At 44.3% G+C, this 14,325-nt stretch overlaps 1 protein-coding gene across 3 annotated transcripts in view; it reads left to right on the top strand.

Annotated features, from left to right (window-relative positions):
- Positions 1 to 9,739, top strand: part of ACTR3B (actin related protein 3B) — a 73,471-nt gene extending 63,732 nt beyond the window's left edge. For all 3 annotated transcript variants that reach the window (XM_079151054.1, XM_079151055.1, XM_079151056.1), the window contains 3 exons: positions 7,245 to 7,370; positions 8,121 to 8,204; positions 8,852 to 9,739. In XM_079151054.1, the coding sequence (XP_079007180.1) occupies positions 7,245 to 7,370; positions 8,121 to 8,204; positions 8,852 to 8,947 (306 nt within the window). In that variant the 3' untranslated portion in view covers positions 8,948 to 9,739. The remainder of the gene's footprint in view (positions 1 to 7,244; positions 7,371 to 8,120; positions 8,205 to 8,851) is intronic.
- Positions 9,740 to 14,325: the final 4,586 nt, after the last annotated feature.

Raw genomic sequence — 14,325 nt, 5'->3', positions numbered from 1 at the left:
AAAAAACCTGTTATGAACATTTGACTCTATATCCAAAGGTCTGTGGATATATTTGCTTTCCTTGGGTGTATACTTAGGAGTGCAGTTGCTTTGTCACATGCTAGGTGTATGGTTGATTTTGTGGAAATCACCCAGCTTTTCCCAAAGCGGTTGTACCAGCAGTGTGAGAGTTGCTTTGTTCATATCTTAGCCTAAACCTGATGTGTAGTGCATTTTATTGGTATGATCTCCATCACAGATGTTGAGTGTCTTTTTGTGCACTTGTAGGGCATTTGCATATGTTATGAAGTGCCTGGATCTTTTGCCCGTCTGTGTATGATTCATTGATTGAGCTTATTGAGCTGTACATGTTCTTTATATATTCTGGATATGAGTCTTTTGTCAAGTGTGAGTATTGCAGATATTTTCCCCTAGTCTTACTGTTTTTAAAAATTTTTTAATCATATCTTTTGAAGAATATAAATGTTTATTTTATGAAGTCTAGTTTATCAAGTTTCTTCTTTAATTGTTCATTCTTTTTCTAAATTTTTTTTGCCTACCCATTATGAAGGTTTTTAATATTTTGTTTTAGAAATTTGGTAGTTTTAACCATTATATTTAAATCCGTGATGCATTTTGAATTAATTGTGTACATGAGGTGAAGTAATAAGTAGATGCTCTTTTTCTCTCCTGTGGATATCAATTATGCCAACAGCATTTTCTGAAGAAGACTGTCCTTTTCTCTTAAAGTACTTGGGCAACTTTATCTAAAATCATTTGGCCACAACATATGATCATAATGCTGCTTTTATGATTTTGTGAATAAATGAAAAATGACTCATACATTATGCCTTTGATGGCAGCTCAAGATCTTGCAGTGCTTCTGAAGTATCATGATGAACATTTATTTTCATACCCTGGTGAATTATTTTTTAATTAAAAAATCCATTGCAGAGACGTGATGAGTAATTGCAAAACCTGACCTCACATTGGATCCTGGCCTGGAGAGAAAAACATGCTGTGAAGAATATTAATAGATCAAATGACAAGAGTTGAATAGGAACAGTAAAGTTTCATAACAGTGTTACTTTATGAAGTGACAATTGTACTGTGGTTACAGGAGAAAGGTCCCTGTTTTTAGTAATACATACTAAGATATTTAGGAGTACACTGCCATGATGTGTATGATTTACTCTTAGCTGGTTCCAAAGAAATGTGTGAGGGAGCGAGGGAAGCACAGGTGATAAAGCAAATAACACTTTCCCATAGTAGTAACGGTACCGAATTAAATCTGAATCAAAGGGTTTGTCACTTAATGCTAAATGTGATATTATTTCTAAATAAAAATTTTTCAAAGTGTTTAAAAATTCATATAATCTTGTTGACTTAAAACTTGCCTTTTTATAAAAATGGAATTTAAATGTATTAAAATAACTTTTAACAGTGATTTCTTGAAAAACGTGAATAGAAATTTCTTGGGGTTCTGCATTCCTAGGCAGGCAATTTACCGCTGTAACCCAGCCTGTGAATAGAAATTTACTTGAAAAATAAATGGCCATTCTAGATGTAATTTACCACAGGAATGAACCCAGGGGCTTTAACCACTGAGCCACATCCCCAGCCCTTTTTTTTTTTTTTTAATATTCTATTTAGAGATAGGTTCTCACTGAGTGACTTAGGACCTTGCTGAGTTGCTGAGGCTGGCTTTGAATTCGCAATTCTCCTCCTTCAGCCTCCTGAGCTGCCACACCTGGTCTAATTTACCATTTTAAAAAATGCAGTGTGACGATGTTCTGTATTGCATATTCTCTGTCTTTAAAATCCAGCTCTTAGTGTTTTGGGATAAACTGGCCCGTCTGAAGTTTTCTGATGACAGATGTGTTCTCTTCCAGTATCTTTTTGGATACCTGTAACTGATGTGAGTGATTTAAGATGATCACAGAGCTGTATGCACAAGAACCCCTGTGTCTGTCTTAGGACGATAGGATTTCTATGAAGGTCTGATATCATTCCATGGGTCTAATGTGAACCTAGTTGTATTTTAAGTCCAGTTTTGTATTTGAGCTATATTCTGTCACAACAAAGTCAGTAACACCTGTAGAGCTGCCAGGTACAGATGATCTGCTTGTAGGACAGAAGCCTGAGAGGGCTTAGGACATGGCAGAACAGCCAGTGAGCCTTCTCAGAGCCTGCATAGCTGACCTGTTCATGAGACCATCTTGTCCACTTACAGTGATCACTGAGGGTCAGCTTATTTATTCAGGATCATTGGGAAGACACCCAGGATGTCCTGTCCACTCGGGATGGTCCGGGAGAAACTGAGGGTTGTGTTATCCACTTGGGGTGGTCAGGGAGGCACTGAAGGTTATGTTATGCACTTGGTGGTTGGGGAAACATCAAGGGTTGTCTTATCCACTTGGGACAGTTAGGAAGACCACTTGTCTGCTTCATCTTGTCCACTTGCTGTGGCCAGGTGGGGTGCATTGCTGTATCATCTCACCACTTGCCACTTTCAGGGTCTTAATTGATTCAGTTCTGGCTGTTTTCTTCATCTGTTGTCCTTGTTATGAAGTATAAATATGCATTACACGCTGTGTGTTTTGTGTATGCAGATCTCATTGTACCTGGCCTCAGAGCCCCTGAATTGGTATTTCTATTTCTGCCCTTTAGTTGTATCTCCTGTTGGACATTCTTAATGTTTGCTGAGTACTTTTTCAACTCTGTGGAGATTACTGTCTGAGTTTTCTATTTTCTTTTAAACATTGTTAGTTGTAGATGAACACAATAAGTTTATTTTTTTAATGTGGTGCTGAGGATCGCACCCAGTGCCTGACACATGCGAGGCACGTGCTCTACCACTGAGCTTCAGCCCCAGCCCCAGCCCACTATTTGAATTTTCTGACTTCTCCAGAGCCCTCCCAATGACGAGGACTGTCCTCATGTGGCCGGTGTTCACGCTCATGTTTTATCCAGGCTTCACTGTGGTTGTGTGTTTTCTGGTTCTGTCTTCGAAGGAGAGACTTCACCAACCTTGACTGAGCGTACTGACCAGGGGAACTCCTGGTCATGTTGCATTACCAGTGAGGAAGTGATGGTTTTGGGTAACAGACAGGTGCTGTGAGAGAGGCCTGGCCCTCCCTGTCAGTGGGTCTGGGCCTTGCCTCACAGGTCCTCCTGAGCTGGACGCCTACTCCTGAAATGACTGGGCTCTTGCTGCGTGGCACTTGGCTGCGTCTACTGTGCACTCTCTGGCATTCTTGTGAGAGGTGGCACATGGGGATACCAGAGGGACAGTGGCGTTGGCTGCTCGAGACTGCGGAGTGTGTCGCATCCACTCCTCTCACACTCTGCAGTGAAAATTAAGGTTCACTCACAGAATGACTTGTATTTCTTAAAACAATTGTAGGAAGTGACTAGAGTTCCTTCTTAAAAGTCTGAAATGCATTAGGAGATTGAAAATACTATTTTTAGATTGTGTGTCTCCAAATGAGAGATACTATCTTAAAGGTTGATTTTTACATTTTAAACTTTATTTTTTTGCAGGGCTGAGAGATGGAGCACAGGGCCACTCGTATGCTAGGCAGGTGCTCTGCCACTGCGCCGTTCCCCCAGCATGGGCCTTTAGGAATCTCTAGACTTAGGAGGTTGCGGTTCCTTCTCAAGCTTGAGTGAACACCAGCATCAGATTTGGAGTCTGCTCTCCAGGGTCACTTGCAGGCTTTATTTCAGTTCAGTACCTCTGAACCAGCAGGAGGTGCTTGTTGAATGGAATAGGATGTCTTCCCATGATCACAGGTGTGTTTAGACTGCTGAGTTCCTTCAGTGAAGAAGGAAGGACTTCCAAAGAAAGACCAAGTGTTCTTTTCAAACTGGTCTCATTGAACCTACTAACCCTATTTTGCCTGAAGATAGTTCTGTTTCAGCATAACCTCTCCCTGTCCCCCACCTGTCTGCCTGCCTCCTAGCATGAAGAATTTGAGGCAGTCAGGAGAGTGTTTCTAATACAAAAGGAAGGAACAGCTAAAGGAATCTAGGCAAGAGAAAAGGAGGATAGCAGAATAGTGCAGCCTGGTAGACCAAGGGCAGAGCCATGCAGGCCTGCCTAGCCACAAAAGAGAGGCCCACAGGGTGCTGAGCTCCCCAGCAGCCTAGAGAGAGAGAGGGATACCTTACTCTGTAATGGAAGTCACAGGGCCCATGAGACCACGTGGTCACAACCAGTGGGCTTTCCTAACAGACAGCTTTTCCTAACACTGAGACTGGAGAGAGCTTCTTGTTCAGACCCTCAACCCAGCAGTAGCGAATGGAGTGAGCTGCTGGTTCCTCTTTCAGTGGCCTGTGTGCCCCTTGTGGAAGCACATGGCGCACATACAGCTCTCCAGTGGGGCTGGCGGGGTGAAGCCATAGAGCTTAAGGAGTAGCTGGATCCCACGCCCCTCACATCATCCCTTGAAGCAACACAGGCTCACGGTTTCGAGTTTAGGCATCAGAAAATTCTTGTTAATGGTATGGTGATGGTATCCAGTGCCCAAATTGAAAGCAGACCCGTATCTTTTGTTGTTTGGGGAAGAACAAGCTTCCCAAGCACTTCTGTGGTAATCAAGGGACTTGGCTCTGTGGCTGTCTCCACTGAGGGGAGCAAGGTGAGAGCCTCCGTACTGGCCCAAGCCCCTGGCTGTGGGAGACCAGAGCCTGGGACTTCTGAGCCACAGGGCAGGGCTGCTTAGTCATAGCCTGAGAAACCTTTGAAGGAGTGGTTTGCAGTGAGTTTTTAAAAAAGGTATGCCTTTACGCCATGTACAAACAGAGAAACAACATGTATCCCATTTGTTTACAATAAAAAAAAAAAAATAAGTGAAAGACAATAGCAAAAGGAAACAAAACCTCAGCTAAAGCTGAGGATTCTCTGATATCAAGCTGTGTCCTGTTCTTGTTCTTCCCTCAGCTCTCGTAATTCTTAATTGGATATAAGCCAGGGACAGTCTTTATAGAAAATCATGGGCCAGTCTGGCCAGTAATTAGAGTGGAACCATTTGAGGCTTTTCCTAGGGTAAGGTGATCAAGATAGCAGGAATGCTTTGAAGTTGTGATTCTTAATACTAAACAGGTCTAGGGTGTCTCCAGAGCATTATAGGCTAAGATGCCTGTCTGAAAGGAAACCTGCTTTATATTATTTAAAATTGTTCCCCTGACTTGCTGTTTGGTGGCATCTTGCATGAGCGTGGCAGCCAGGGGCTGCCTCTGATGCAGCTGTGCTGGTGGTCCCTGGGCTCTGACAGCTGAAGCAGTCTCCTGCTGCACTGAGGATCTCCCTTTCTGGTGACAGGATGGCAGTGATCATTCATGACACTGACCTGGAGACAGGATGTGGACTTGGGAAGTCTGGATTTACAGTTTGTCGGGAAGGAGGCAGGTGCTCTACAGCCCATCGTCTGGGTGGAAAGGGGAGTCAGACCTCTCCAGGAACCTGCAGTGTAGGTGCCTGGCTCTCCTAACTCTAAGGACCAGGCATGTGTTGCGTCGAAGCCCAAAGCCCTTGGGTGATGGCAGACTGCCTCTACTGGTGGCAGGGAGCCTCAGCAGGTGCTTTCCCTAACGTGTGTCGCTAGATGGGCTCCCTGAGGGAGGTGCCCCAGGGCCTGCCCTGCTTGTGTTGGAGAGTTGAGAAAAGCACCAAGGGATGGGTAAGGGCATTGGGCTTCCAGAATGCTCCTCACCACTGCAGAGAGCCTGGGGGAGTTCAGTTCAGAGCCTCCCTCACTCCAGCCCTTGGGCCATACCCTCTCTTAAGAGTGCATTTAACTTGAGGCTTGTGAAGCTGGTAAAAAACTGTTAGCACAAGTTGGTGAGACCACCAGTGGCCATTTGGCGGTGGCTTCCCATGGCCCCTGCTATGGCCTTACAGTATAGCCTCAGACAGTCCTTTCCAACTCAGTAACTAGAGCGTTAGGGCTGTGGGTTATCCAGAACTTGTTGGTAGGTTGTTGGAGCTGATGCTTCCCTCTCCAGACACAGCATGGAGTTGGAGAAGATCCCCAGGCAGAAGCCCAGATGGCTAGTGGCTTGTCTTGCCCTGTTCTTCCTTTTCTACCCTCAGCTGTCTTACCCTGGGTGCCCTCTGTTCTGTCATTGTTGCAGGGGTCAGCGTGGGCGACACCTCCCTTCTAGCAGTACTGGCTGTCTTTCCTGAGGACAGCAGTAAATGGGACAGGCCTGTTCCCAGTGTGTGACTTATAACCTGGGTGCCATGGTTCCTTGAGATGTCTGCTTCCCTGTGAACTTGGTGAGGGTTTGCTCTTCAGACACGGAGCTGCCTGGGTGCTGGCTGGGGGAGCGCCTGGCAGCAGTTGGTCCCACAGTTCCCCAAGGCATGCGGGCAGGTCAGGGAGGAACGTGTGTAGTGCAGGGTTCAAGGAGGGCCTTTTTGGCTCTTTGAGGGAAGGGTTTTTTTTATCTTTTCTTACAGTTTCTTCAAATGGCATTTTCTGTAAGAGTTGAGTCAGGTCATACTTCATTTCACTTTCACTGTCCTGCACAACATCCTGCAGCCCTAGAGAAGATGGCTTTTCTGTCATCAAACTCTGATAGGCAATTTAACAACACTTGTCCCCCTGCCACCAAGTGCCTGATGTGGCCAGTTGCCCTTGGTGGGCAGAGGGATGGCTCTCTTGACTTTTCTCCAGGCAAGTTGGGTGTGCTTTCTTCCTGCTGAGAAGGCTCAGGAGTTAGTTGGAAGTCCTTCCCCCAGGGATTGTTGAGGCACAGCAGGTAGAGACCCAGTGTTTACAAGGTGGTCTCAGTCTGTTAGCTTGTGCAGGTTTTTTTGGTACTGGGAATTGAACCCAGGGGCACTTAACCACTGAGCCACATCCCCAGCCTTTTTTGTATTCTATGTAGAGTGAGGGTCTCACTGAGTTGCTGAGGCTGGCTTTGAACTCATGATCTTCCTACCTCAGCCTCCCAAGCTGCTGGGATGACAGGAGTGCACCACCCTGCATTTCATTTGGGCTTCTTGATCCTGATGGGGGCTCTGCTAGGCCCAGAGGGAGCGCACAGCAGGGGTGAAGGAAAGTGCCGAGAGGAACAGTTGTTGGCACATTGTTGTCGTAGGAAAAAAGAGATCACACATGTTTTGTTAGCATTGACTTGCCTGGTTAGTGTCTTCATCTAGATCTCTGTGGATTGTGGGAATTCTGTGGGGCAGTTCCTGGAATGTGGTGGGTGGGCGAGCTTATCCAGGCAACCTTCTGCTTTGTGTCTTCTAGAATGTCGTTCTTTCAGGAGGCTCTACGATGTTCAGGGATTTTGGACGTCGACTGCAGAGAGATTTAAAAAGAGTGGTGGATGCCAGATTAAAACTTAGTGAAGAGCTCAGCGGTGGCAGAATAAAGGTAGGAGATGCGGGTGCCTCTCGGTGGCTCACCCTTACGCAGAACTGCAGGACCGTGTCTGGAGGGAGAGCTGAGTGTGAGTGAGGAGCACCACACAGAGGCGGCAGGAGCTTCTTCCCTGGGCTCACTCCAGGCACACCATCAGGCCAAGGCCCTGTGCCAGGGTAGCTTCAGTCTTGGCTCTCAGCAGCCTGAAGTGCCAGCAGCATTCTGTGTTTTACGAGGTCAGCCATGTAGCATGATGAACAGGACCCCTTTATTGACAGTGGGGATCTTTGGTGTACTTTGGAAATGTTCTCGTTAAACTTAAACAACCAAGATTTCCTCCAGCATAATTCCTAACTAGCTTGTGACTTCATTTGGATGTCTGACCAAGGTTGGGCTTTGGTAGGGAAGTGGGAGCAAGAAGGGAAGCTCCCTCAAGTGGGACAGCTGCTGGAAAGGACAGTTCTTTGGCTTTGCAGGGTGACTTTTGTCACTGGAGTCGCTTCTGCAGGGCCCGGCCTTTGGGTTTGCCAGGGTGTTTTCCTGTTCTGTCCAGATGCTTTAGTGTAAGTGGTGACCTCTGCTGGCCAGTCTGCTTTGGTCCCTGAACCACCTGCTGCTGGTGTGAGTGCCACGAACTCAAGGGAAGGTTCCTGTGCCCTCACGGTGGAGGGAAGGCCCAGAGGGAGCCGTTGTCTTACCAGCTGGCAGAGTAAGAACCTGCTTGCACCGCTTGGACTAAATGTGAGTTGGTTTGTCTTCCAGCCTAAGCCCGTGGAGGTGCAGGTGATAACACATCACATGCAGCGCTATGCCGTGTGGTTTGGAGGCTCCATGCTGGCCTCTACGGTGAGTACCTTCCTATATTGTTCTGGGTTTTTGTTTTGAGTTTTGAGTTGAATTTGGATAAACATTGTCTCTGAAGGTTAGATAGAGTGTATTCTGCTTGTGTGGTTTTAAATAGATACACATTTTATTCTGTCAGATGTAAACATGTTAATTATCATTTAAATGGAACAGGTAATTCCCAAGTGTCATTGCTTGGGATGCAGATAACATGGATAAGTGAAATCTAAAAAAATCTTTCATCAATCACTAATCTCAATGACTTTCCCAAGTGATGATTAGTTTTCCCCCTCAAATTTGTTAATTTAAGGCCAGCACATATTTGGTCCTAAATAAATGGAGGCTGAGTAAAAATGTTTTGTGTGTGGTGCTGGAGATCAGTGTGAGGGGTATTTCTCCTTTTCCGAGATGCTGGGGTTCAGACCGGGGGCCCTACTCACGTGGAGCATGTGCCCTGCTCTGCGCCATGCCTGAGCGCACTTGTGAAACGGAAGCAGACTGCCCTTCAGTAGTTCACCCAGAGAGGCAGAGCCTTCCACCGTGGCCCGGAGAAGCGCGGAGGTGTGGCGTAGGAGCTCCGCTGTGCTTAATTGCTTTAGCTTATGCCCCTCTGCCGGTCCCTACCTGCCTCTCACTGCTGCCTCTCGCAGCCCGAGTTCTTTCAGGTTTGTCACACCAAGAAGGACTATGAAGAGTATGGCCCTAGCATCTGCCGCCACAATCCTGTCTTCGGAGTCATGTCTTAGTGTCTGCCTCAAAGTCGCCATTCGAGAGTGTCACGTTGGGAACAAGTGTCCTTCGGAGCCCAGAGAAGACTGCAGTTCCTGTACATCCGACGTTTGGTGTGGAGTCTGCGCCGCGAGCTTGCAGCGCCTAGTGCATGAGGCACAGTGCCGTCTTCGTAAAAGCCATTTATTATGTGCCGGCGTTTTTCTGCCCATCCTGCGTCCCTCCCTCCCAGCTCCCCCTTTTCTCTCCTCCTTGAGCTTCTAGTTGACAAACACAATTCTGAAGGAATTCAAATGCAACCCTAAAAATTATTAGAGAAAAAAATGGCGTGAAATAGTCCCCCCAGGAAATATTGCGGGGGTGTAAACTGATCCTCCCAGCTTATTTTTGTAAATAAAATGTTACAAACTTGAAATACAAATTGATGTTTATATTTCCTATCATTTTGTATTTTACGGTATTTGGTACAACTGGCTGATACTAAGCACGAGTAGATATTGATGTCATGGAGTGCTGTAATAAAGTTTTTAATTGTAAGGCATGTTCCGATGTGTTTATAGGCAAACAATAAAGCAGCAGACTTTTTTGCCACACGTTTGCTAGAAAATGATACACTTTCTTGGGGTGATGTGAAGTCTGAACACTAAACAGTGTAATGTGAGATTTATTATGGGTACTGTGTTTAGTGGTGGTGTTTGAGCTCTCTGGAACCGTTTCATAGATGATGGTTCAGTGTTACGTTGGTGAGTGTTGGATGAAATGCTACCTTGCACCTTGTAATAAAAGCTGTTAGAATCTTTATAAATATCTTCCTGCTGTAGTGTGGTGGTCTTTTGGTCCCCCTCCCCCAATACTTTTAACGAATATCAAAGTTTGTTTCACATAGTTGGAGGATTTGGTGATGAGTACCATGTTTGTGAAAGGGGTGTCTTGAAATGACACACAGTGCCAGTTCTGCAGCAGCCACCCCAGCACTGGGGGTGGATGGCAGCTGACGTGTCAGCTGGTATGGGTTGGGGGTGTGGGGATGGTCCTGTGGATCTCCAGTGATCCTTCTTGGAATGCAGGATTCATGCTTTTAAGCCTTCAGTAACTACCTAGGCATTTGCTGAGTGAGTTACTGGCTTGGCAGGTAATTGGCCGAGTTAATAGATTTGGGTTTATTCTATTCTTCACATAATCCTTGTGATTCTTTTAAAGCTGATATTTATGATATTCCCTTTAAGTTGCCAGATGTTTTATTCTCAGAAGATTTGCCTCTGTAACCATTTTGGTTTTAATATTTAAAATTAGAAACAAGTTGAGGAGTAATATCTGTAAGGAAATCCCACAAAACCACGCTGGACACGGGAAATCACATAAGGGAATTTATTAAGCAAACAGAGTGTCTCCCTGCAGGGTAAGAGAGAAAATGAGAGGAAGAGAAAGAGAAAGAAAGGGCGTGCGCTAGAGAGTGTGAAAGCCAGGAGGATAGAGAAAGTGAGGAGGAGAGACAGAAGAAGAATAAGAGAAGATGGCGGGATAGCTACAGTAAACAGTTGAATTCTGCCGGGCTAACAGGGGACCAATATCGGAAAAGGATACTTGCAAGCTGACTGATGAACCAATAGCTAGCCAGGATGTTCACAGATTGACAAGTGGTTGGGAGGCGGGGAAAATGGCTGCACCTGATGGGCAGAGGAGCAGCTTTATACATTACATTCCCCCGTTTCTGTTTTTATAAGAAAATCTCTTGTTCTCCAGTTCTTTCTGAAGCCTTCTCTCTCCTTCCTGCCCAAGTGACTGGGGCTGGTTTTGCAGGTGAGATGTAAAAAGTCCATTCTCCTTCCAGACTTCCAAAGGCAGATGGTTTTCATGGACTTCATTTCCTCCATTTGACTGATCCCCTATTTCTACATTAACTGCCTGTCTCCAATTCTGGCTTCATTCACCCCTCTAATTTTACTAACTCCTTTGCTGTAGGGAAAGGGGGTCGATGACTGCTCTGGCTTCTTTGAGCTGACGGGGCAGTGTGGGGCAAGCAGTTTGGAGTTCTCTTTTTAGAAATTGGGTCAATTGAGGGGTCCATGGTAGAAGTCCAGTTGGGGAAGAGCAGGTTGTAAAGGCATCTGGGGATGGGTGCTTCTATGAGAGAAGAACAAAAAGACATGAGTACTGAAATGAGATTGATACAATATAAATGTTGCAGAATCTGGAACATGCCAATGCATATCATAAAGATGACAGAAGTCAATAATTCCTCACCAGGGGGTGGAAGAACTGAGAAGTTGTTCTCATAACAAGGCCTAGCAACGTCTGGAGAGGACAAGGCCTTTATTTGGGAACTTTAACATTGTCCAGGTTATCAGGAATGTAAACACAACATTTAGTAGAGATCTCTATACTTCTGTTACTAGCAAACATAGATTAAGCCTACTTGTGTCTGTAGGCCTTAAACTGACTAAAACTTCTGACTCTGGCAGTTTCTCTTGATAGTTATCAGGCACATTTGCCTAAGAATCTCTTTTGTAGCTTTTAGTCTTTATTCTAGTGGGCTAACACAAGTGTACATCTTAAGTTACATTTAAGTATTATTTCTTTTAAATGCCCAAGAATGGCTATATTTTGGTCTTAACTGTTTTGCTAGGTGTTTAAGATCAAGTTGGTCAAAGTGACCTGTTCCTGTCTGTTAAAGAGTCAGCTGAGTTCCCAGAGGGGTCACTCATAGAGAACTTAAGAGCAGCTTCTTAGCTCCATTAGTGCCATTGGTTAGGCTGGGTCTTCTCCATGAGGTGGCTTTCCTTGAAAGCACCAGGGATGTCTCCCTTATTCCTTGACCCTCTTCTGCAGCAGGTGCACTGAGTGGCTTTTCCTCTAGTGGCCTCATCAATCTCCTTGATCAGGAGGTTGTGTGACCCAGAGTTGCAAACCTCCTTAGAGAAATCCTCTTGTTCCCTGGGTTCAGGCTGACTTTGAGGGTAAGACCCAAATATGGACTTTTCTTGACCTCTGTATTTAATCTCAATCTCTAAGTTTGATTTTAACCATCAAGCAAGTCAGTCTCACCAGTCATAAAGTAAGAGTACTGGGCTTTAGCTTCAATGTCTATAACTTTACAGTTATTTACCCCCTTTTATCTAATTGGGGTTTACATTATCTGTCCTATAAGTGATGGCTTTTCAAGTTAATCTATGGTGTAATTCTGCAAATATTAATCAGGCAACATTTAGAGTTTACAAGGAAAATACAAAGTAGAATCACCAACAGTAAAACATTCAGTTTTTGCAATAGCTTTCTTGAATTTTGGCTGAGTTGTATCCCATTTGAGATCACAGTAATCTTTACAACAAACATCAAACTTTCGAACACAACTTTAAATGAGTTAAAGCCTTACTTTGGAGCCAATCTAATGTGTAGTGGGGTTGTGAGGCAGAGCCTTATCTCAGGTAACGTAGGGCTTTTCAGTGAGGGGCAAAAGAGTATTAGAAAATAAAGGGTTATAAACACAGATTTTGACAATTAAGTTGAGATCAGATGGAGCTCTGTTCTCTGATGGGAATGCAGATCTAAAGAGTTAGGTCAGCAATCTTTATATATGTGCAATGTTAGGTTCCAAAGTTACCGTAAGGTGGGCAGGAACCAGAGAAGGGAGCTGATGAAACACTGGTTATCTAGCAAAAGAATTCCTTCCTGCCAAGAGCTGTGTGCTGAGATCAGTGTACTGCCACAGCAGTTAGGCATCCTGTGCCCCTGCACAGGAGCACTCCCAGGCACCAGGCATGCCACAGCCACGAGGTCATCAGAGACCCCAATCTCAGTCACTGTTGTCCCATTTTTACTACTGCTCATTACACTTTCTTAAATGTCATTTTAAGAAGTTTACATATATTGACTCCTGAGTCTATATGAACATTAGTTAACACAATTCAACATTATATCTAAAACATGAATTAAAGAAAGGCTGAGAGAGCTTTAAGTTTCCTTTTGTGTGGCAAAGTGGTAAAATGCTTTCATGTTTAACCTTTAAGCAAATCAGGCTCTCAATAACTTTTAGAAATACATTTAACAAATTTTACATATACCCTATTGATGACTGGTCCTTTAATAGAACATTAAATGATAGGTTTACCATTACAGACAAGTTTAATTTGGAGAATAGCAGCTTGATAAATTTTCTGCTTTAAAGGCTTGTATACCTGGAAAATATGAACACATTTAATATACAAAGAATAATGTTTAAGTATGTTACCCCATGGAATAACTTTGTAAATTAATCAGATGTCTCTAACAAACACGTTTGAGTAATCCCATACATGTCATCTCTAATTCACTCATCTTACTGTAAAAAAACCAAGATATCAGACAAGTGTAAAAAAACAAGATGTCAGACAAGTGTCAACACTATTTGCTGTCTCTTTCCTGTTGAAGAAAAATTGATGTTAGACATTTTATAAACATCAACATTTTATCAGTTTGACCACCTAGAGACTTGTGAGTTAATTTTAAGGACATTTTACTTCTATTAGTTTACCCAATTTAAATTGAACCTTTTTAAATCATGTGAATTAAAAATATTTGAATCCATTTTTAAAATTTTAATTTTTATGCGCGCTTATATTTAACACAAAAGCAAAGGCCTTGTAATATTTATCTCCATTGCAATGTAACAGATGTTCAAAAATAACTCTAGAGTTGGATAAAAAGAACTGATCAAAAATCATTAACCTAGGTATGTAGGCTCAAAATTGTGAGCTCAAAAATATAGCATTTAAGAAAAACAAAAAGTCCTAGAAGAAAAATGATAATGGTCATTACTTAAAGCATGAGAAAATGAGGAGAGAAGAGGTGAAAGGGAGAAAAGTATTCTGAGTTGTAGCCCAGGAGAAATTTAAAATGGACACTTTTTTCCCTTGGGTTTGAGACTGGTCTCCCACTGCGCCTTCCTCCATTTACATTTCAATGTAAGCCTTGACTGAGATCTGAATCCGAAAGGGGCTAAAATGTTCTAGCAGAAACTTGATGCTTAGGTCCTTTTAATTTAGACTTGGACGCAGAAAATTGTCAAACAATTACCTCCCACTACTTGTGGGGAATGGGGCTGCTTATATTACACTGGGAAGCAGGGTCTGGAGGCGCTTGAGCCTGCAGGAAGAGCCAAGAAGCCAGAAAGGAGAGACTGGAAGATAAGGATCCCTTTCCATCTGCCCGCCCGCTCACGGAAGCTGTGGGCCATTACACACACGGATTTTGATGGCTTTAAGTCTGGGGTCGGGCGAAAGGTTCCCAGGGTGGAATCTGCCAGATTGGAGGACCCAGGTTCCATGGTGGGGACTGATAAGCCGAGTCTGTGGCCAGGGCGTCCCGAGGCCAGAGTACTGGGCTGGAGATGAGGGGCAGCACATTGATTGTGTCGTCA

The sequence above is a fragment of the Sciurus vulgaris genome, assembly GCF_902686455.1.
Source record: "Sciurus vulgaris genome assembly, chromosome: 8".
NCBI classification, from domain to species: Eukaryota; Metazoa; Chordata; class Mammalia; order Rodentia; family Sciuridae; genus Sciurus; species Sciurus vulgaris.
Note: the sequence above shows the minus strand (reverse complement) of the source record. Positions and strands in the feature narration are given on the sequence as shown.